Source organism: Thamnophis sirtalis, unplaced genomic scaffold (assembly GCF_051295495.1).
Source record: "Thamnophis sirtalis isolate CommonGarterSnake01/CBP01778 unplaced genomic scaffold, rThaSir2_p1.2 scaffold_4, whole genome shotgun sequence".
NCBI classification, from domain to species: domain Eukaryota; kingdom Metazoa; phylum Chordata; class Lepidosauria; order Squamata; family Natricidae; genus Thamnophis; species Thamnophis sirtalis.
In genome coordinates this window covers 92926037-92950421 of record NW_028261384.1, presented here as the reverse complement: position 1 = coordinate 92950421, position 24385 = coordinate 92926037, and the positions used below count along the sequence as shown (strand labels likewise).

Here is a 24385-nt window from a genome sequence, read left to right as displayed (position 1 = left end):
TTTGTTATGTCTGGGATGCATTTATGCAAACCCAGCTATAAACATATCTTTAACTAAGCATACACAACTGCCAGTTGGGCTGCTATTTTTTTGTTTAAAATCAGACATGCTTGCTGCCACTTAACCTGGCTCACATGTGCACACAGTGTTATGCTCTGTCTCTTTGTGGTAGTTGAGCTGATTACAGCACCTGACTGACCATTTTTTGGCTCAGAAGTTAAACAGAGTCATGCCTGATTTGTACTTTGATGGAAGATGATCAAGAATGCTGGATTTGTAACTTGTCCTGCAAAGAGAATGAATATCCTGGAAGAAGACAATGGAGAATTGCTTTTGTATTTTTTTAAAGAAATTTATACTATCCATGAAGTTACCAGGAACACACCTCATCTCAAAAGGAGATTTTCTTTTTGTAAGAGAAGTTTAAAATAAGAAGGAAAACTGTTTTGATGAACTGAACAATGCTGGCTTAGCTCAAAATTTCATCTTTTTATATTGTATTTTTATTCTGTCTTTTCTTAAAGTAGTTCAGAATATCCTATATTGTTCCCTACTCATCAGCCATTATTTTAACTTTTGTTGCTCAATAATGGCAAGCTAGGCAGGTGTGTGTGTGTGTGTGTGTGTGTGTGTGTGTACGTACACGGGGAGATTGTTCTACAATTATCCAAGGAGCTTTGTGAGAATTGAAAGAGTGTTGCATATGTGTCTGCTGGTCAGAACCATTCTAGTGTCTGGAGGTTCTTGTGTCCTCCTATGTGACTGAAAATTGTTCTGGTAGCAACAGTGATTACTACATTGTAGGTCACTATTCTTCTTGTAATGCTTATCTTAAAAGAAGGGAAAACTGAACTGTTTTAAAATCTCTGTCAATCTAAGCTGCTATGCTTTGGTGACATTCTTGAGATGCTTATGTATGTAGCTCTTTTCCTGCCTATATATTCAACTGAGAGACATCCTTCTTTCTCTTTTGGTTATAGAAATTGTGGATCAACCAGGACTGGATATTTTTGGCCAGGTATATAACCAGTGGAAGACTAAGGAGTGTGTGTGCCCAAACTGTAGCCGAAGCATTGCTGCCTCCCGCTTCGCCCCACACTTGGAGAAGTGCCTTGGTATGGGTCGGAACAGCAGCCGCATTGCCAATAGGAGGTGAGGATATGAGAAAGCTCTGAACATTATAAGCTTTTCCTAGGAGGAAAAGAGGTGAGACCAAAGGATCACATGCTTGGAAATCAGAAGTAACAGAAGAAGGAAAGAAAATCCAACTTTGGGATTCCTATGATTGTATGCTTTATGTTTATTCTATGCTTAAAGTAATGCATTATTCATTGTCATGCTTGCCTAAATTATGCACCACTGAAAAAGTTGAACTGATGCATTTTTGCATCATTTTACATTTGTTTGCCACCGCAAAGAATGTGGAGATATGAAAGGCAGTAGTCAATCATTCAAAGGATTATGAAGAAAGCAAGGGAGTGCTAGAAAAACATATATAATTATTTCATTGATTATGCTAAAACATTTGATTGTGGGGATCACAAAAACGGACAAATTTTTAAAGAGATTGGAGAACCAGATCACCCTACCTGTGTCCTAAAAATTCTTTCAAGAAATAACAATTAGAATCAGACATGGAACAACTTATTGGCTCATTTGGTTTGAAAATCAACATTAAAAAAACTAAGATCATGGCATCTGGTCTCATCACTTCCTGGCAAATAAAAGTGGAAGAAATGGAAGCGGCAATAGATTTTGTTTTCTTGAGCTTCAAGATCATTGCAGAAGTGACTGAAGCCATGAAATTAAAATATCTTGCTTTTTGAGAGGAAAGCTATGGCAAACCAAGACAGCATAATGAAAAGCAGAGACATCATTTTGTTGACAAAGGTTTGTATAGTCCAAACTATGGTTTTCCCAATAGCAATGCATGGGTGTGAAATTTGGACCATAAGGAAGGCTGAGCACCAAAGAATTGATGCCTTTGAATTATGGTTTCAGAGAAGACTCTTGAGAGTCCCTTGGACTGCAAGAAGATCAGATCAGCCAATCCTAAAATAAATTAACCCTCACTGTTCTTTGGAAGAACAGATAATGAAACTCAAATGTTTTGGCCACCAAATGAGAAGAAAGGACTAATTGGAGGAGACACTGATGTTGGGAAAGATTGAAGGCAAAAGGAGAAAGATATGACAGAGGTTGAGATGGTTAGATAGTGTCATCGATGCAATGAATATGAATATGGGAGACAGTGGAAGATGGGGGAGTCTGTGCTATGGTCACAAAGAGTTGGATATGACTTAGCAACTAAACAACGAAATGGGCAATCAATTCCCTATTTTCTATAGGGTGTCTTTGCTCCGACAGCTGCTAAAATATGGCATGAGATGATCTGTAATTGCAGAATGTTGCCCTAAAGCGAATTCTCTGCTTATACATTACGATGAAAGAATGCACTCAGCACTGTGTGAGAGTTTGATTTCCTGTGGTATTCCACTTAAGGGATTGAGCTGCAAGTCAGAAAGCACCTGGTACAAGTTTTACCTTTGCATCAAACTCTCAATTCCAGGAACAAAAAAACTATTTAGGTTTCTTAGCTTCTTGTTTCCATTGCAGTTTGAGTCTATATTGACCTGCTTCACAGGGTTGCAGGTAAGTTTCATCAGAAATGCTACCCAGTCTATAAACCAGTTTTCCCTAATATTGGTATTATAGAGGCTGCTGAATTCTTGAAATTAGAAGCCATACATAGGTAGCACTAGGTTGAGGAAGTTTGCTATACATGCTAAGAAATATAGTGATAATTGGTAATTAAGACACTTGCTTATTTTGTGCTGGACAAAATTCCTTTAATGCTAATAGAGTTTCCAACTTTCTACCAACTCCCTATTATATTACTACAATTAATGGGTAATTTGGAATTGTTGTATGGAAGGATGGCAAGCTCCGGTGATATTACTTGGGACCAATTTCTCAGTTGAGAATATTGTGTTGGCGGGACTGAGTTTCTAAGTTTAAAAAAGACACAACATCAATCTTGGAAACCTGAACTCTGCTCATCCTTTTCCTAGGATTTATACCCATTTCATATAACACACTTGTCAATCTTTGGGCTTCCTTACTGCCTAGCAATACCATGGAGCAGTGCTACATTTCCTGCAATCACCCTTTGCATGAGTTAGTAGCTTGGAACAGAAAGTGTCAGTCTAATTACAATCTTTCCTCCTGAAAGAAAAAGAAAAGAACTATTTTCCCCTTTTCTTGTTTTCCCTGTTGCAGGATAGCAAGTAGTAATAACATGAATAAATCTGAGAGTGATCAAGAGGACAATGATGACATAAATGATAATGACTGGTCATATGGATCTGAGAAGAAAGGTATGCTGAAGCAATGATGTGTTTGTGTGCATGCTCTTTTGTAAAGATAGTCTCTTTCTAGAATGAGGAATTGATATTGAATTTGGCTGCCAGTTCAATCAGAAATTCTGACAAGTTCGTTTTGCTAGAAGGCTCTTCTGCTATTATTTGGTGGGTTGAAAGGGGCAATCTTGCATCTTGAGCATTTTGCTATATGGAGTCTAATGCAAAAGATATGGATTAAGACAGAGTCGATTTGATTTAAATCAACTTGATTTAAATCACAATTTAAATTATGATTTAAATCACTAATGAAAAGGCTTGATTTAAATCAACTCGATTTAAATCAAACATTTTAAAGAGCATCTGTCATCTCTGCTCCTCTTCTGACTCGCTGTTGACTCACCAACGTCCCAATGTTACAGAATATACAACCTCATGCTACATAACTAAGCTCCATTTCATGCTGAATAGACTAAATTATTTATGTATCTTAAATAGAAAATCATCTTTAGATAGATTTTTACTCCAAAAGCACTTTATTACAATAAATTTGATTTTTAAAAATCTGATTTAAATAAAAAAATCTGTTGTAAAATTTATTTTTTAAAAAATATCTATTTTTATCCACCCTAGATTAAGATAAGGTTCTCAACTTTGAGGGCAGGAGAGAGAGAGAGAGAGAGAGAGAGAGAGACAGACAGACAGACAGACTACCAATGCCACAGTGAATTATCATTGGCCAGTTTTGTATTACTCTGGATTTAAAGACAAGAGGACGAAAAAACTTTAGTTTCCTCTGATGGAGATATGTTGTAGAGGATGTAATTAATTATTAACAATTAATTATGGTAATCAACCTGCTACTATAATGGAGACTGCTTATTATGGTCACAGATAGTGATGACTGTTATGTGAGACAGCCTTGCTTAATGACTGTCACCCCTGCTTTCCCTGATGTCATTGTTAGGTAAATGCATGTGTCGTTAAGCATGCATCATAGGTGGAACAGGCCTATCACCCAGCTGAGTCCATAAAGAAGGCAGATAAGCAGCAAAAAGCTTTGCAAAGCCAAAATGATTCCAGCTAGATTAAGATCTAGCTCTGATTGTGTTCCAATGCCAGATAGGCTCCCAAACAAGCTTAAATGCTTGGCCAATGAAACTACACTTTTGGGTTAGGCCTTTTTTCCACTTGAAACTTTGTATCATTTAATCTTTGCAGAAATGTATGCTCAGCATTGTTATATCCCATAGATCACATGTACTCTATTGATAACCCATATGTCATTAGTTTTTGTTCTATGATATGCCATCTTGATGGAAAATTACCAGTCTTTGTTAGTTGAAATAAACCTGAGGGGGAATAATTTAATAAATTAATCATACTTTAACATCAGCCTCCATACCCTAATTTCAATTTTACATATCTCTGTTTCTAACTTAAGACAAGAATGAACTCTCTGGGCTACTACAAATATAGACTCAGAACTTTGGTCTGTATTACTTCAAGGCATTTTTTCTAACATGCAGATCACATGGGCCCATGTAATTCTTGGATCAAACATTAAACTCAAAAATGTTTTAAGGGGTTGGTATAATAAAATATCTCCTTTTTGTCTCCTAATTAGCAAAGAAGAGGAAATCAGATAAGGTAAGCTCATGCCTTCCTTTAATATTGATTTTGTTATTAAAATAAGCATTTCTATTATTATTTTTTGCAAAGTTAGTATTAGAAAAAATTGAAGGTGTATTTCTTCTGTATGTGAACAGTCTCACTGATTACTCTCAGTTTTCATGATCTTATACTATTTGTGAAACCTGGATTTTGAAATCTCTTGTGCATTGGATTGAGAACTGAGAAATTGTGCTATTATAAAGGCCTTGAGAAGCAAGATTATGCCTCAATTTGGATCCTTTAGGATGTTTTTTCTCAGTTTATTCTGTGAGTCTACATCTTTTATCCTTTCAATCATATGGCTTCTTTGAATTGTAAGAGGTTATATCCTCAGATAGTTCTAAACTAAGAGGAAGAAAAAAGAAAGGCACCAAATACAGAAAAAAGAGAAAGAGCCTCTAAGAGGCATAGAAAAATTTATAAAATTTTAAATATTTTACCCTTTTTACAACTCTCTAATCCATTAATTCAAGGTAAAACTCAAAATACACTGGGAATGTAATTTTTCCTTCCCAGATACTCTAGTAATTAATGTTCTGTATCTGTATATCAACAACATTCTTTAAAACTATTCATTTTACAATAATTTCTGTGCTTTGTCTGTTTCAAATATTATTTGGGTACCAGATAACCAAACATTTTTTAAAACCTAACCATCTGCATTGCTATTACTGATGTTCAAAACCTTGAATGAGTAGCCTGATTTTTGTCACTGAAATGAAACAATGTTGAAAGTCTGGCCTTCAAGTTTGGGAAGGAATTTAGTTGTAGGCAGTGGTGGGATCCTGCAGGTTTAACAACCAGTTTGGTGATTGCATGGTTCGTATGCACGCACCGCATGTGCCACCAGCTTTAACAAAACTTACCTTCCACGTTACTTCTGGGGAGTAGCATAGCTGAGGCGCAGCAATCCTCGCTGTTGTGCGAATCAGCAGAAAGGATATAGGTAAGTAAAACACAAGGGTGGAGGACAGGGCAATCTGATCATCAAAGTGAATCGGTTTGCTCCACAGCGGATCATCAGAGCTACTGATTCGCCTGAACCAGTCCGAACTAGTTGAATCCCACATCTGGTTATAGGATCTATTAAATTCAGAGTTTCCACACACACCCATGCCAAATTATACCTTTTATTTTTCCTGAATTTTTTCAGAATCCCAATTCTCCCCGACGATCCAAGTCCCTGAAACATAAAAATGGTGAGTATATTGTGGAATGTCATCTTTTATTGTTCTCATATCTGATCTCCATATGACATAGCATAATGCATTTGTAAATAATTTTCCAATTCTCCTGTAGACTTTTTGTGTATTTTAATTAAAATTAAAATTTGGAGTGGAGAGGCTACATACTTTCAGCACTACAAGAAGTGCCTGCCTTTGGAAAGCCTAGTTTTCTTGTGTTTCTGCATGAGTGATGAATATGGGCATGCCAGATTAATTGCCGGGTAACTCCACACATAGATTTGCTGGTAGAGATCCATCAGAACACTTCTTATGCAGCCAAACTTTCAGATGCTTTTATCCCACTTAATGTAGTAGCAGATTTTTCATTGAACTATAACATGTGTCAGGATTGTTTGTCAATTACTGTTGTAAAATGCTGTGGGAAAATGTAGAAAGAGAAAATCAAGGACAACTGATGTGTTGTACAATCAGAATATTTTTGGTCAATCTGCTGAATAACTCAGTAGTTCTTAAGTAGGCCAAAGTGTGCTGGGTTTAAAGTTTTTAGTGGAAAGGCATGGGCATGCACTATGCTCAGGAAACAAAGGTTGTTATAGCCTTCAATTGGATTGGCATTTGTAGGAAGTACATAGCATGGACTAGAGTTATCCTACTTAGGCTGCCAAAATGCACATTAGATGTTGCAGCCCTACCACAGACAAACTGCTATTCTGGTCTATCAAGTAAGGAGGAAATACTGAACATTTGGAGGAACCTACGGAAGGCTTGGTGGGTTGTGGTACATGAGCAAGTAGTAATGGCAGTTAGGTGGTGGGCTTGCTTAAAAGAGTCTTTCATGAATGGCAACAAGGAAATATATATTAAAAAAGCCTTCAGAATCACAGCTTTCCTGGGTCACCATGAAAATAACTGTAAGGAATGGGAGTCAGCCTACCTGTTGCTTCACTGTTTGAGATTACTTTCTCCACTAATTAAACCTTCTTACTATAATTTATGTTAAACATGTTTCAGAATGTTTTGAATATTTCAGAATGCTATTACATTTTTTTAATGCTAAATTGAACATTTGTGTTTCCTTGATATGCAAATGGCCATATGGAATCTATGAATTGGCCTTTAAAAACAAATACTAGTTCTCTGACATGTGAATTGATGAGCATCATAGTAGACAGGGAAATCATATGTATTGCTACTTATGTGTATTCTCTTTTATCTTCCTATAGGGGAGCTGAGTGGTAGCTCAGACCCATTTAAGGTGAGTTTAGTTCAGCACAGCAATGCTGTTGTCCTATCATTCAGTGTTGCTACTAAGGATTTTAGAAAGTATTAGATCTTATACAAAACCTGTTTTGAGGTTGTATTGATACCTGAGTCAGTTTGTCTAAATACAGCAGTGGTTCTGGAGCCCATTCCCACAGTATGCCTGAATTTGATGGCATAAATTCCTACACTTAAAAAAGGAATGTGAGAAAATGTTAATATCAGCCTCAAAGAGACTTTTCACCATTTTTAACAAAAAACAGTGAATGCACCCTAAAAATATTTTATTGCTATATGCCAAAGTCCCATCCATTCTGCATCATTGCCCTAGCCCTTGTGGTTGTCAACATGTCTTAAAGTTAAAAGGGCTCCTAAGGTTAACAACTCCAGAATAGAATAGGATTACAAAGGGGCATGTATTATATTTCTATTCGCTAGTTTATCGTTGGTATGCTAGTATTTTATCTCATCTCATTTATTTGTTTGTATCTCGCCCTTATTACTTTTACAAATAATGTGGTGAACATATCAACATACCTTCCTCCTCTTATATTCCTCACAAGATCAACCTTGTGAGATGGATTGGGCTGAGAGAGAGTGACTAGTCATATAGCTGGCTTTTATGGCTAAGGCAGGATTTTAACTCATATTCACTTGTTTTCTAGATTGGTATTTTAACACTTAGATCAAATTGATTCTTACTCGTTTTACTTTTGTGTTGCATGATTTCATTTTCATAACATTTCATTTCATGGTGAAAATGTGAAGGAAAGGTTGCCATGATTTATATAATACCTAAAATGAGTGTGGTGTATTCTCTTCCTTAGTATAACAATTCTGCTGGAATCAACTATGAAACTCTGGGCCCTGAGGAGCTCCGTAGTTTGCTAACTACAGTGAGTACCTAGCTCTATTGCCTTCTGTCTAGTGATTCTGTATGCTGTGGCTTATTTTCAGTTAATAGAAAGAAACTGATGCTTATTTGTTTGAAAGTAAATGCTTGTTCTTAGGAATGCTGCATAACTGATCATTCCAGTCTATGCAGTGCCTAAAATTTTATTTGAAAGAGACTTTGCAAAAGGAAGACACATCCCCTTTTGGCCCTTTGAAGTGATTGAGGACTCTTCAATCACTTGAAGAGTGGAGGTGGAGGTGGAGTTGCACTATATATAAGAAATAACTACATCGCTACAGAAATAGAGCACAACAACGATGAGAACTATCTTGAATACATTTGGGTCAATATTAAAGGTTGGGGGAGAAATGACATTGCCATAGGTTTATACTACAGTCTACCCAACCAAGCAGAGGAAGTTGATGAACTTTTTGCTAGTCAGCTAACTAAGGTATGTAGAAAGCACACCACAATAGTAATGGGAGATTTTAACTACCTTGACATCAACTGGGAAACAAACTCTGCACTAAGTGGAAGATCCAACAGGTTCCTAACAAACCTAGCAAACAACTTTGTTTCCCAAGAAGGGAACAAGGGGATCAGCCATATTGGACTTAATTCTCACTAACAGAGAGGAAATGATAGGTGTTGAAGCCACCTGAGGGCAAGTGACCGTGCAATATTGGAATTCAACATTATACAAACAAGTAGTAGAACAAAGTCAAACTAGAGTCTTGGACTTTAAGAGAGCTAATTTCAATAAACTTAGAGAGAGCTTGGGAAGAATTCCATGGATAAGAATCCTCAAGAGGAAAACAACTCAAGAAGCTTGGGAAATTTTGAAAAATGAGATTACAAAAGCCCAGTCTAGCACAATACCAATGAAGAAGAAAAATAACAGCTCCCAAAAGAAACCAGCATGGCTGCAGAAAGAACTCTGACAAATTTTAAGACAAAAAGATAAGTATAAAAAGTGGAAAGAGGGGGACATATCAGCAAATAGCCCGAGCTTGTAAAGATGAAGTGAGGAAAGCTAAGCCTCACAATGAAGAAAGGCTTGCCATAAAAATAAATAATAATTCTAAAAAAAGCTTTTTCCAACATGTTAAAAACAAGAAAAGGGTTAAGGGAACAATTGCTCCATTGCTGGGAGTGGCAAGCAGGTGACAAGCAACAGGGAGAAAGCAGAACTATTTAACTCATTTTTTGCATCTGTCTTTACACAAAGGGATAAAACAGTCCAACCCAAAAACAGTACCACAAAAATCAGATTAGGAACACAAATTGAAATAGGGAAGAAAATGGTAAGTGAGCACCTGTCTATCCTAGACGAGTTCAAATCACAGGACCGGATGGATTACACCCCAGGGTTCTGAAGGAACTGGCAGACGAGATCTCAGACCCACTGAACTATATCTTTCAGAGATCCTGGAGCACCGGGGAACTGCCAGAGGACTGGAAAAGGGCTGATATGGTTCCCATCTTCAAAAAAGGAAAAAGAAATAGCTCCAGGAAACCTCAGACCTATCAGCCTGACCTCAATACCAGGAAACATTCTGGAAAAGATAATCAAGCAACGAATTATCGAACACTTAGAAGCAAACAAAGTAATAGCCAAAAGCCAACATGGGTTTGTCAAAAACAGATCATGCCAGATTAATCTCATTGCATTCTTTGACAAAGTGACAAAATTAGTGGACTAGAGGAATGCCATCGATATAGTTTACTTGGACTTCAGTAAGACATTTGATAAGGTAGACCATAATCTACTACTATATAAAGTAGAAGAATGTGGGTTGGACAGCATCACCACCAGATGTATTCGTAACTCGCTGACCAACCCGACTCAACGTGCAGTCCTCAATGGAACTGCATCTACATGGAAGGAAGTATGCAGTGGAGTACCCCAAGGCTCTGTTTTAGGCCCAGTACTCTTCAATATCTTCATCAGTGATTTGGATGAGGGAATAAATGGGGAACTCATTAAATTTGCAGATGACACCAAGCTGGCAGGAATAGCCAACACTTCTTCATTTTGTTCTTCATTTTGGACCATGATCCCCTGCTTATTTGAGTCATCATTATCACAACTACCTTGACTTGTTTCTTTAGTGTCCCCATTAAGATCAGCAAGGACACTATATCCGTTATGCTGGGTCACAGCAAAAGCTTTGTGTTCATGGTTCAGTGCTCCCACCCTGCCAGATCCCACTGTTGTCCAGACTGCTCTTTTCCTGCAGGATCTTTGCAATAGAGGGGGCTGATAGCGTGGAATCTCCATAATGTGGAATGGCTGAATTGGGCCAATTTGGGGAGCTTGGGGAGCATAGCTTAGAGATTCTAGATAGGTAATCTATCTATGTAGATTAGTAATTTGTTTACAAAGAAGACAGTATCCAAAATTGAAGAGTACTGTGAAAGACAGGTGCAAAACAGCTATTACATTGAATTAAGCCGGTCATTTTGAAATAAAATAAAATCACAATCTCAAGCGCACTAATCCAGAATGCATCTATTTGATAAGGTAGACCATAACCTACTACTAGATAAAGTAGAAGAATGTGGGTTGGATAGCATCATCACCAGATGGATTTGTAACTGGCTGACCAACCGCACTCAACGTGTAGTCCCCAATGGAATTGCATCTACATGGAGGGAAGTATGTTGATATTGGATAGCCATTTGTCTGAAATGGTATAGGGGTTGAACTAGAAGACCTCCAAGGTCCCTTCCAACTCTGCTATTGTATTGTGTTAAGATGCTAAATAATATTTAAAGTGGATAGGTATTTTTTATTATGGATTTGATATTCATGTTAACTACAGCAATGTACAGTTGCTTTATTGAATATGAAAATGGGAAGGAACTCAAGCAAGATTTTATTGAAATGAAAGTCATATGATGGTAAGGAGAAGGCAGGTAGTATAAGAATTAATGTACCTAATCAGGAGCAAGACAGAAATAAAGGGTGGTGCACAAATACTGATGTCTATTATTGTGGAGATATGATCTGCTGGCCTAATTAAAGTACGTAACTACTTAAGCTGATTTTTATCATATTTTATCCTGGAAAAAGCAACAAACTTGCAGAAGGTGGTTGTTCTTCCCCAGCTGGAATATGCTCCTTGTCTGTGGATCTGGGGGCTGGAATCCCAATACATTTGGAAGGAGAAAACAAGCATAGTTCTTTTTTTAAATTCCCATCTCAGTTGAGTTGCTTTAGAAGTGGATTTTCTTCTGGATTGCATTCTTGCCTTTCCCAAGTAGAGTCCTATGCAACTTTTTGAGACTAGGCATTGCTCCTTTTAGATCTTCCAAGATGCACCCATGAGGCTTACAGTATTCTGCCTCACTTACGTCCCTAGCTTCTCTTTTTTTTATTCCCATTTTCCATGTTTTTACCTGGCTGTGTTATTACTATTAGATTATTTCCCTTCTTAGCCATCCTGTTGTTGAAAATGCATGACTGCATTTATAGTCCTCTCTGAGAATAAAAATATTTATGTTCTATAATAGTTGCTTTTTTGAATGTTTAAGAATGAGAACTACCCATATTCTGATGCACTCATCGACCTACCAACTAACCTTATGTATGGTCCTTTTTCTCTAGCAATGTGGGGTGATCTCTGAACATACCAAGAAGATGTGTACACGGTGAGAACTACCCTCTTTTAATTTTTGGGTGTCCTTTTGATTTGATTTTGATGCTAGTGCAAAAGATTCTAGGTTACAATGTGATTATAGGAAGTGATCTTTTCACTAGTGTCCACTCAAAACAGAATTCACACTTGGGGAGAAAATATGCATTGAAAATTGAGGAGAATAAAAAACATTTTTTTTACTTTGGCAGAATTTGCCACCTGAATGAAGCCCCGTTATTGGAAATTATATTGTAGAAAAATGTTGAAGAAAGGGTTTAATTTAACCTTGTAATTTGAGGAGGGATACTTTGCCTACAATAAAATTTGATAATTCTGATATTTCAAACATTAAAATAAAATTAAAATTATTTTAAATGCATTTTCAAAGATTCTTAATTGTGTACAGATGAATAAGAAATTGGCTTTAACTAGCTATCAGTTAACCATTATTCTGTGTTAAAAACAATGCTTGTTGAGTCTTTCTGAGATAAGTTGCAAATCACTGATGTGTGTAAGTTCAGCTGTCTCCCATTCAGTTGCTCTGGAAAAGTATTTTTGTTCCAAAACAACATTATTAAGATTTATAATGGATTGTCGTGGGAGATCAAAATGCTTTGTCCTTGATTCAAGTCCTGATGTCAGACTTGGCCCAGTTAGTTCTTATGTACAAAGTCCAGTCTATTAGTCCTGTCTGAAAGTCCAAAGGGGACTTGCTGGCAGTTGATGGCATACATGGCATTAGAGGAACAGCATATGAAGATACCTATGAAATTGATACTTTGCCTGTTGCACCATCTGTTTTTCATGTTGTCTTTCTTCTGTTTCATTGGGAGAATTTCTTCAGATGCAAATAGAGTTGCATGTTGGCTGGAGAATTTTGGAAGTTAAAGTACACATATCTTAAAGTTGCTAAGTTTGAAAATCACTCATGTACATGAATATGCTAGATGAGGTCATTTCATGCACAGGGTGCAGCATCAGTATGTTGATGATACCTAGTTACACACTTTGATCCTTGGCTGAGCAGGTGATTCCATTTTTGTGTTAATCCAACACCTGAAGGGCAATGTTCCCTCTAAGCTGCATGGGTGTGCAGCCATGCACGTGGCAACAAAACACCGCGCAGCAGTTTCCAACTGCCGCCCAGTGGTTTTTGTGAGACGCCTTCCACAATAATAGGAGAGGAGAGTCAGCCTGAAGACAGCAATCACAAGGCAGAAAGTAGCTGAGAGAAGGGGTGTGAGGGTTGGGAGAAGGCATGGGACGGGCTCCCAGCAGCAGCTGCTCGGATTTGCCATTTGAAAGAGAGAGAGGGAGGGAGGGAGGAGGAGCGGGGGAGGGAGGGAGGGAGGGAGAGGGAGAGCGCGAGCCTGTGTATCCCTCCTTCCTTCAGCCCAACACTCTCGCTGGCATCCCGGCCAGACGAGAAGGACTGCAGAGGGTCTCCTCGAGTCTAGGGTAGCGAGTCATTCGATGGGAAATGTGCCTCTTGGAAGGAATGACCTGGCCTGGCTCCCGCTTCATCTCTCCTGTCTCTTTGCTTCTCCGTTCAGTCGTTGGGCGGCAGATTGAAAGTGGGAACCAAGCCGGGTCATTCCTTCCAAGAGGCAAGTTTCCTATTGAATGATTTGCTGCCCTAGACCCTCTGCAGACTGCAGTCCCTCTCATCCATCCGGGATGCCAGCGAGAGTGTTGGGCTGAAGGAAGGAGGGATTCTCTCTCTCTCTCTCTCTCTCTCTCTCTCTCTCTCTCTCTCTCTCTCTCTCTCTCGCTCTTGCTCTCTCTCTCTCTCTCTCTCTCTCTCAGAGGGAGAGGGAGGGAGAGAGAATTAGTTAGTTTGTGGGCAGAGTTAGCACTTTGTTAAGTTTGTTTCTCTGTGTGTTATGTATATATACATGTCTCCATGGGTACAATTGTGCAAGCATTTTTTTTCCTCTTTAAAAGAATTTTTGGATTTCTCCTCACCAAACCTTTAAGACTGAAAGAGTTAGTTGAAATATAAAGAGATTGTCAATCGCCATACTGTTAGATTGACAGGCAATTATGGACATCTTGATTATATCCTCCTTAGAAAGAATTTGCTACTGTATGGTTGAGAAAAAGATCAAACTTCATTCCATGGAAACCCAACAAAGGTCATAGGGAGGGTTTCTTTCTACGATGGGCTTCTTGGGGCAACCGTGAATATCAGTTATCAAAAATGTAGGTAGAAAATAAGCAGGTAATAGGCAATTACAAAAAGGGAAGCCAACTTTCTGAATTCTGTTTCTTTGCACTTAGTGACTTATAAATAGACTAATGTTCTGAAAACCTGACCTAAATTACTATATATTTTAAATAGCTGTAAAGCTATGCTGAAAAAGTTGTTCTCACGGTATTGTGATAAATTCAATAAAAAGAAGGGAATTCTTGATGAACTTAAGGAGAAATGAGAGTATTGGATAGTAAATGGACAAATAAAATTACCAATCAAAGATAATATTTGCACCTCAGGGTTGAAATGAGATGTTCTCTCTTACTCTTTCCTCTTCCTCTCTTCTCTCTCTGTCTCTCTCATCCTTCCTCTTTGTCTCTCTTCTCTTTCTCTCTCCCTCTTTTCCATTCTTCTGTCACTTTCTCTCTCCTTCTCCCTTCTCTCTCCTCTTTGTCTCTTTCTGTCTCTCTCACCCTCTTTCTCATTGTTTCTCTTCTCTTTCTCCTTTTCTATTCTTCTGTCACTTTCTCTCTCCTCCCTTCTCTCTCCTCTTTGTCTCTTTCTGTCTCTCTCACCCTCTTTCTCTTTGTCTCTCTTTGTCTCTCCTTCTTTCCCACTCTTCTCTCACTTTCTTTTTCCTTCTCCCTTCTCTCTCCTCTTTGTCTCTTTCTGTCTCTCTCACCCTCTTTCTCGTTGTTTCTCTTCTCTTTCTCTATCCTTTTTCATTCTTCCTTCACTTTCTCTCTCCTTCTCCCTTCTCTCTCCTCTTTGTCTCTTTCTGTCTCTCTCACCCTCTTTCTCTTTGTCTCTTCTCTTTCTCTCTCCTTTTTCATTCTTCCTTCACTTTCTCTCTCCTTCTCCATTCTCTCTCCTCTTTGTCTTTTTCTGTCTCTTTCACCCTCTTTCTCTTTGTCTCTCTTTCTCTCTCCTTCTTTCCCACTCTTCTGTCACTTTCTCTGTCCTTCTCTGTCTCTTTCTGTCTCTCTTCCTTCTTTTGTTCCTCTCTCCCACTCTTTTATCACTTTCTCTCCACCGCCCAACCTGTCCCCATACTTATCTTTGATTGATCATGTTTGCAATAATTTACCTTCTTTCCTAAATAGGCGCAGTTCCCTTACTGAATCCCTCACTCACTCAAACACACACACACACACACACACTCACGCATGCACAAAACCATTTTTCTCCATTCCAATTCGGATCCTATAAATCAATTGCTCTGTGAAACATCTGTGAAAAAAATTCAGGTGCTCAGGAATGAAAATATGCTGCTCAAATACTATACTTTTCCTCACACACTGAAAAAAAATTAGAGGGGACATTGCTGAAGGGTTATGAGGGTTTGGAAGGGGAGGAATCAGCTCCAGTTCAACCCTGCAAGACAGTGGTTGGGGGTTTAATGCTCCCTGTAGCCCAGCCCAAAAAATGTTTAGCCAATGGCTGCCCTCTATTGAGGTACTGTAATTCTAATTCCCCCGTATTTAAAAACAAATTCAAATTCTGTTTCCAGAAAAAGTTTTTTTTAAGTAGATTGCATAAATATATGCTGTATTTTTCAGATTATAAGACGCACATCCCCCCCTAAAAATGAGTGGAAATTTAGTTGTATCTTATAGAGAGAATACGGGCATTTTTGGCCTCCCGAGCCCTCCGGGCATCACGTTTTTGCCCTCCCAAGCCCCCAGAAACACTTTGAAGGCCAAAAATAGGTGAGATTTTGGTAAAAACAAACCATACAGAGCACTTCTGGGGGAGTGAGAAAACATGACGCATGGAAGCTAAAAAATTTTTTTATTGTTTTCCTCCTGTAAATGTAGGTACGTTTTATGGTCTGATGCATCTTATAGTCCAGTGTTTTTCAACCTTTTTTGTGCAAAGGCACACTTTTTTCATGAAAAAAATCACGAGGCACACCACCATTAGAAAATGTTAAAAAAATTTAACTCTGTGCCTATATTGACTATATATAAAGTAATTTTCCCATGGCACACCTTACACTATGTCACGGCACACTAGTGTGCTATGGCACAGTGGTTGAAAAACACTGTTATAGTCCACAAAATACAGTAACTTAAGTTTAGAAATCTGTATTTCATATATGGTAACTTAGTATATTTAATTTTCTCACAAGATTGTGCCATGACTCTACCCTGGGAGGTAAAAACTGTTCAACTTCCAGTTGTCTAAGACTTGGTTTGAATTTGCTTCCTGGTTTTAAAGTCTTCAGGTCCCAATTACAAAAAAGAATGACTTGTTTTCAAAGAAAAAATGTAAAAAAACAGCTCAATTCTTGAGAATTTGTATGGGTTACTAGATTTTGCTTTGCTAGTAAATAGGTGTATGGAAACAATAAACCATTGTTTCCGGAATGCTCACAATATATTTTCCAGGTTTGGGTATTTGGTTGTTCCCTTAGATTTTCTGACAATATTAATCCCCTACTTCTGGAATATTGATGGGTTAGTATTATGGGTGTATTTCACAACCTGTGACTGTTCTGTAATCTTGTTCTTTGCCTGAAGATCTCTTCGCTGCCCCCAGCACACTGATGAACAGCGGAGGTCAGTCAGGATCTACCTCCTAGGATCCTCTGGGTAAGTATGTTAGGATGAAAGGAATGCAGAAGATAAACTCTTTTACTCCAAAATATATTTCATACTGTTTAACTGTATGAATGTTGTTGATATTGTTTAACTGCATAAATGAAGCAGAATATCTTTCACTAATTTACTGCTTTTCAACCTACCATTTTCTTGGTTTCTTTCTGATCCCCAGAAAACCTTACATTGATGCTCTTAGTTTTTTCAGAGTTAGGAATATCTCATCCAGAGGTTTTCAAGCATATCTTTCTGGGTAAGAAATCCACTCTAAAAAAATTAAAAAAATTAAAAGTAGTGGAAAATGGAGGGGATGAGGAAATAGTGCATCCTCTTGGAACTTCAAGAATGCCTGGCTGTTGTTTTAAGAAGTGATTTTTCTGCTCTAATAGCACCTTTCAAAAAAAATTGTTTCCTTGTTCATTGACTTAACATAAACTCTGCATTGACAGAAACTACCTTTGTAGGATTTTACTTCGTTAGGTTGTAAGTGAACTCTCAGGGAATTGCAACCTGCAGTATATCTTCTGCAAGGATCCAAGATAGCACAGTGAAGCCAAGTAGATATTTGATCATAATTAAATGTGTCAAAATCTTGCAAGATCAGCCATTTTTCATGAAAATCTTGGAGATTGTTGAAATCTCATGTGACTTGAACCATTTAATTTTTTTAAATTTTATTTTGGAGTATCCAGGCCATTAAATGAGATTGATTCCTGGTATACAGTTGAAGTAAATTACCAGAGGAGGAGAATCTCTTGAAAAAAAATGACCTTAGTGTGTGGGTTGAAATGCTGAGCATTTAGTAAAGTATAACTAAGTGCTTTCTTTGAGAGACAACAACATTGAATGTGGATGGACAGTTGAGGGTAGCGTCTTTTCTGCTTTTTCTTTCTGACAGTATATGACAGGCAAGCACAGCCTCTTTCTGTCCTAGAAATGCATATTGTCTTTGTAATTATAATAGTGGGATTGCCAGAAAAAGCAGCTGGGGCTAGGGCAAAATAATAAACTTTAAGTGTAAATAAAATTAGAATATTAACATAGTTGATTAACATTGACAATTAATCATTGTCTTCTATCTTTTACATGACACTGTCACATTTGGAGGTGCTGTAAAACCTGCTTCCAAAACATTGTTGAGACTGCCTCTATCTCTACCAGTACAGGTTGGATTTGTACAGATTAGCTGTTGCTGCAGTTAAGATAATTATCCTTAATCTTTTCCCCTTTTCATATATTTTCCCTTTAGCTCACTTCCTGAAACAGAAAGCAGTGTAGAAAATGATAACTTTGATGTGGGAGAGAGTCAAGCTCTCATGAGTCGGCTTCAGTGGGATGGGTCTTCAGATATCTCTCCCTCTGATTCAGCTTCGTCAAAAGCAAGTAAGAATGTGTATAGCTGCCTGAGAGAGCAGGCTGAGGTGATAATGGCTTGCATCTTAAATTCTGGGTCTCAAGATAACTTTTAATTGTGAGACTGTTAGGAGTATTTGCTTCTTTACCTTTTTTGTCATAGCACATTGTACTGATGAACATAGAAGGAGCGCTATAACAGGTTATCTGGGTTATCTTGTTCATATCTATGCACATGGCATGCTAACTATTGTCAGCACTAGATGCTGGTCAACCTTTCCTCTAATTCTTAACATCAGAATGTGTTGCAGTAGCTCATTTTGTGAGGTTTGAGTTGTTGGATTCCACCATTCTATTTGCAATAGTGGCATAACATGATTGTTGAATGCAGACAACTCCAACCTTTAGGAATATGATTGAGGGGTTTCTACAGGTTGCCAAAGAATGTAACGGTTCCTTCATAAAAACTGATGGGCAGACTATTTGAAAAAAAATTCTTAGCTTCTTTTCAGCTACAATCAGTTATTAAAGATAATCTCTACCAAAAAGAGGTACACAGAGACTTTGTTACTGATTACCTCAGTGTAAACAACTTCCCTGTTCTTTCAGATTACATAGTCTGCATTGCAGACTACATATAGGCACAATAAGAAAGGAAAACCCTGACAGAACTAATAGTTCTCTAAATGAAAGGGGGAGGGAGGGGGGCATAGAAGATTTTGTTAAAATGTTAATCTATCATCCTCTTCAGTTGCTCTGCTAGCTGAATCCCGTGAGCATTCTTGGTCTGCAATATCTAGAAGCCACAAGTGTTTTTTTAAATGCTCCATTTGTTAAGAAGTTGACATAAGCCCAGTAGACAAATTCTTCTAAGTAATAAACTGAAATTGATGTAAAAGTGTATGAAACTTACTCTTATTTATTCATGCTTACAGCAAGTGCAAGTATGGCAAATCAAATTGGCAAAAGAAATTACAGTCCAGTGTTGAAATTTTCCTGAATGACTTGTGATGTGCAAATGGGCCACACAGATTTGTGTTACTTGATGACTTGTGTGTGCAAATGGGATTTGCACACACACAGATTTGACAGCAGAATTCATCCTTTCATGCTTTTCAATGGAAGTGATTTAGCCTTTCAGCTTGGGAATGGACAATGAGAAGTTTTTCAAAGCATTACAAATTGCTGCCCAGGCAAAATTGGCATATACTTATTGAAGGACAAAGAAGTTATTTGAAAAGCAGGATTGAAAACAGGCAGGCACAATACTTAAACATGCATTCTTTTTCTCCCCACAATAGGTACAAACAACTCTGAATCTCGAAAAACCAAAAAGAAGAAACCACACATGAGCTTGGTAGGAGGTGCTCCAGGAATGAGCTCCAGTAAAAAGAAACTGAAGTCTAAACCACTTGCCCCTCCTACTCCCAGCCTCTATGATGACATAAATTGAATAATACTGGAATGAGAAAAACAAGGAGGGCCTCCAGAGATCTGTTCTAGTTTCTTTCTGACCCAGATCAGGAGACAGGTCTGGCTGGTATCCTCTCAAGTGGTCCCTTGTGGATACCCTTTACATGAATTAACTGTGAAGATAGATGGCTGCATGTGTCCATTGCCCTCCTCTCAAGCCTCCTATACACATGGCATAGCCATATGCCCACCAGATATATAATGAAATACTAGGACTGCTTTGGGGCGAGTGAGCTCCACTTCTGGGAAAAGGGGATGGTGGTGATTTGAGGAAGGCCTTCAAGGCGGGATGCACCTCCATCAATCAGGGAGGAATTGGTATCTCTCCTTCTTCCCAATTCAATTTGTCTATTTATTGTGATGTTAGTGGTTGTTCAATCATGACTATATATATGGTGGCATCATTTGCTTAGCATTGCTAAAGATTGAATTGGCAGGTCTGGGAGGCATATATGTGTATAAACCTGCCTATGCTCTTTTGTTGATTTTAAAGGGTACGGCAGAAAGAAGCGGAATCAGTGCCTACTCTTTTGTCTACTTAAGTGTCTACTCTAGTGGCCTCTTTGAGAAGTAGCACAAGATCAGCCTCTTCCTCTCTGAGGTTTTTGCCTTGTTCAGCTATCCTAACATGCTGAAATAGGCAGAGAGGGTTGAACAGATGTTGCTGTTGTCACTATTGTTTCTTTCCTGACACTATGCTTCTTCACCAGTAGCATCCCTAAAATCTTGTACAAAACAACATTAAGAACCTGGGGCTGCATTCTTCCTGATAGATGGATATCAGGAAGCTGGTGAAACAGTTAACTTCCTTACTTGTGCTTGGATAAAATATCTATCGAATCTTGATAAGCCAATACTCCAAGAGATGCATTACTTTATACACATGTTAATACACATTTTAAAACATCTCTGACAATTGGCTGTAAATCTGAGTTACTGAATTTTGAAACAGCCCTCTTTAACATCTCATTGAATCCAGGCAAGGAAATTGTGCTCTGACCTGCTAGCTATGATTAATTTCTCTTTAACTTCATATGTTTAAAATACTAAAACTGTGCTGGAGTATTAGGGGCAAAATCAAGAAAGTGATAATGTGATGGGAGGGAGAATATATGCTCTTTTTTTAGATTTATGGTTTTTTCCCCTTCACCCCCCAAAATATATTTTCCCTCCATTCCTGCACCGTTTTAGTCTTTTTACAGACAACTGTTGTTTTAAATCTAGTGCCATAAATCATGATGGTCTGATGATTGTATAGATAGATGCTAGAAATTGTAGTACTACTTCTAGGGAATATTGCCTCTGCTTTTTGCCTCCTCTTCCTGAAACTTTACAATGTGGACAACAAGTACACAGAAGCCATGTAACCAATTCAAAATGTGTGCTCTCTCTTATTCCAAAAGTGCACATACAAAAAAGATCTTTTGTTGTATCTACCAATGAGTCTAATTTACTGAAGCTTAGCTGTTTCTTTCCTAATGTGAGAATGTTTGTAGCTAATTTCGACAGTAGTAGAGGATCCAAATTGCTAATAATTGCTTGAGACCGTTGCCTGGATTGAGGTGGCTGACAACTTTCTTTTGCTTCATTTCCCCCTCTCTAATCCTAGCAACTAAAAAAAGTCCTTGTTCAAAATATGGCAGAGAGAAACTCCATGTTTTCCACTGTTAAAATCCATAGCTCAATTACATCAGGGAATGCTCTCTGAAAAATCCCCACCAATTGTCCTGAAGTGAAAAGCTTTCAGGACATGCAGTACTGTTTACGAGAAGAATCTCGAAGGGACTGCCAAGTTCTTTCTTCCTTCCCAGAGTTCCACATACTTTTCCGGTGCTGTTACTTATGGGGGCAAATTTTGTTTACCATAGTGCTTGTGTTAAGGCATAGATGCTAGATCAGTTGCTGCTTCTGTTCCTGGCTGGAGGATATATGAATGTTCCAAATTGCTTCAAGTGTAGAAATAGCAGACATAGGAAGTCAACATTACTGAGGTTGGTCTTCTTTACTTGCCATTATATACTTGGGCAAAAAGTATGTTGCCTAGGGAGTATCCTGGGACCAAGATGGGCCTTCTTGAAAGATCTTGCTGGACAGTGGCAGAAAACCTAGTTTTGTGGTGCTTTATGTTAAACAAGGAAAACCTGTTTGCAGGAATCTTGATCTTTTCCAGTCATCTGATCACAATCTACAAAGCATTACTCCTGTATTGCCTAGACTGGGGATCCCCAACCCTCAGTCCGTGGACCGGCACCAGTCTGTGGCATGCCACCAACCGGGCCATGCAAGCAAGCTAAATCCCATCCGCAGAATGCAGGCAGCATGGAAAACCACACTCCCTCTTTTCCTTTCTCCATGGAACTGGTCCCTGGTGCCCAAATGTTTGGGGGCCACTTGCCTAGATTTCATATTTAGCTAATACTTTTAAATACATGACTCAGTATTCTATGAGAGCTGTTTATGTATGGATCAGACAATTGCCTCACACCTCCTTGTAATGTAGCTATTTGATGTGAAATGAATCTTTCCAAGGGAGGTGAAATTATGTATCATCAAAATGCTGACTAACTTTACACTATTGCAGCAATGTAAAGATAGCCAGTGTGAAAGAAGAATAAGAATAGATCCTTGTTTGTTTTCCACAACTGCAACTCAAGTTTTTGGGATCATGTTTCAGGCAACTTTGGAAGTATAAACTTTGGGGACTTTTGAATATTATTAATTTAGCAAGAGGGAGGACAGAGGTCATTTTATATATGGCTCTGCATCTGCACCTATTATTTTTTAAGGTAGGCCTGTTTCACTTGAAGAAAAAAAAAACCTGTATTCTATCATGGATTAATGAGAGTTTTTTAATTTGTTGATGATGTATAAACTGCACCTATGTGATATTTTTGAACATGTGCAGAAATCACTGAAGAAAGTACTGTACTGTGGTCTTTGATTTTTTTTAAAAAGTTATATCTCTATAATCTCAGCCTGTAAAGGTAGCTAGATGTTAAAAAAAAAACACTGTCAAATCTGTATTTTTTTTTCTTCCCATTCATGGATTGTGAAATGCTTGTGTAAATAAACGGTAACTCTGCTTGGTACTGGTTATTTGTGTCTTTACATGTTTTTAGAGAAAGGGAATTTTAAAAATGTTTTGTAATACGTTACAATGATGCACATAGTTTACTTAAAATGCACTGTGGGATCAGGTCTTTCAAATAAACTAGAGTCCCGAGTTGTTTTTGAAAGAAAACTCTAATTATTCTACTATGACATGCAGTTCCTAGACACTCGGAAACACCCATTTTTCCCTTCTCCGGATCACTGTATATATTCTTTTAAAGATTGAAGAACCTTTTAGACTTTATATTGGCTGCTAAAGCAGAAGTGTAAAATGAATAGAACAATATGAATAATTTGAAGACTGTCTGAATTTATATAACATGCTAGGGTATACTAGGAGAGCTGAAGGTGATTTTTGGTTCACTGTGTTGTGAGTTCACTTTCATTGCCCTAATGTGTTGTGGCCCAGATCCAGTTGAGCTGCTGATGGACTCGGATAGCGAGGAACCATGAGTCTGCCAGGGAAGATGTGGTGGACCCTGGGCAGGATTCAGACTCAGAGCAGGGATCAGAGAGGCTGGTTGGCACCAGGAGGTGCCTATGGCATGGAGCAGTGGGGAGGACTCAAGGCAGTTTGTTCCTGACGCCAGACAGAGAAGACCGGAGAAACGGAAACAGCAGCTGCAGAAGCAGACACAGAGACAATAATTAAGCCCAGGTGGTTGTGGCTTGGTCCCTCCCAAGAGAGTATATAAGTAAAGAAGTGGGGAGGAGTCATTTTCAAGACACAACCGTTTGAAACTGTATTGGAATACTCTGTCTGTTGTGTATCTGTGCCTGTTGGATTTTCAACTAGTCTTGCAAGTGAGTCGTGTGGGCCTTCAGCCAAAGGAGTTGATAAAGCCATGATTAAAGAGTGGCAAACAGCCAGACCTGTGTTTGGGTGATTTGCAAGTCGGAGGGGAAGTCGGAACATAATGTATAATGCAACTCATCCCATTAAATTGTTTGCTTGCTTATCACATATGTTATTTGAAAACAACTACTGTGGTTTCTTAATCTTGGCTTGTGAATCCAGCCAATATGTTTGGATTGCACATTTAACAAGTGGACAAAATAAGTTAAACAAAATAGTGCTGTACAAAATATGGATTTTAGAATTCTGTCAATACTTTTCCCTTCTCTAAACAAAGATTGGCTTACCTAAACTAATCATTCAGTTGACAAAAATTTAACTTTACCTAATATAGAACTGGAGGTGGCTAAGATACTGAGCTTGTCAATCAGAAAGATTGGCAGTTTGGCAGTTTGAATCCCTAGTGCCATGTAACGGAGCTCCCGTTATTTGTCCCAGCTTCTGCCAACCTAACAGTTCAAAAGCATGTAAAAATGCAAGTAGAAAAATAGGAACCACCTTTGATGGGAAGGTAACAGCATTCCGTGAGCTTCGGCATATAATCATTCCAGCCACATGGCCAGAGACGTCTCCAGACAGTGCTGGCTGTTCAGCTTTGAAACAAAAATGATCACCGTCCCCTAGAGTCGGGAACAACTAGCACATATGTACGAGGGGAACCTTTCTCTTTTAATATAGAACTTGGATTTCAACAGAGTACCTTATTTATAAAAATACAGACATTTTACAAAAACATCCAATTTTTCTGTGGTGGTTATTGCAGATCTTCATGATTGTTTTTC

At 38.3% G+C, this 24385-nt stretch overlaps 1 protein-coding gene across 1 annotated transcript in view; it reads left to right on the top strand.

Moving 5' to 3' along the window:
• ATXN7L3 (ataxin 7 like 3) overlaps positions 1–22167 on the top strand; it is a 30740-nt gene extending 8573 nt beyond the window's left edge. The window contains exons 4-13 of the mRNA XM_014055568.2: positions 981–1152; positions 3280–3377; positions 4987–5009; positions 6187–6232; positions 7444–7475; positions 8308–8376; positions 11986–12029; positions 16733–16804; positions 18060–18193; positions 19465–22167. Of these exons, the coding sequence (XP_013911043.1) occupies positions 981–1152; positions 3280–3377; positions 4987–5009; positions 6187–6232; positions 7444–7475; positions 8308–8376; positions 11986–12029; positions 16733–16804; positions 18060–18193; positions 19465–19616 (842 nt within the window). The 3' untranslated portion in view covers positions 19617–22167. The remainder of the gene's footprint in view (positions 1–980; positions 1153–3279; positions 3378–4986; positions 5010–6186; positions 6233–7443; positions 7476–8307; positions 8377–11985; positions 12030–16732; positions 16805–18059; positions 18194–19464) is intronic.
• The last annotated feature ends 2218 nt before the right edge of the window (positions 22168–24385 follow it).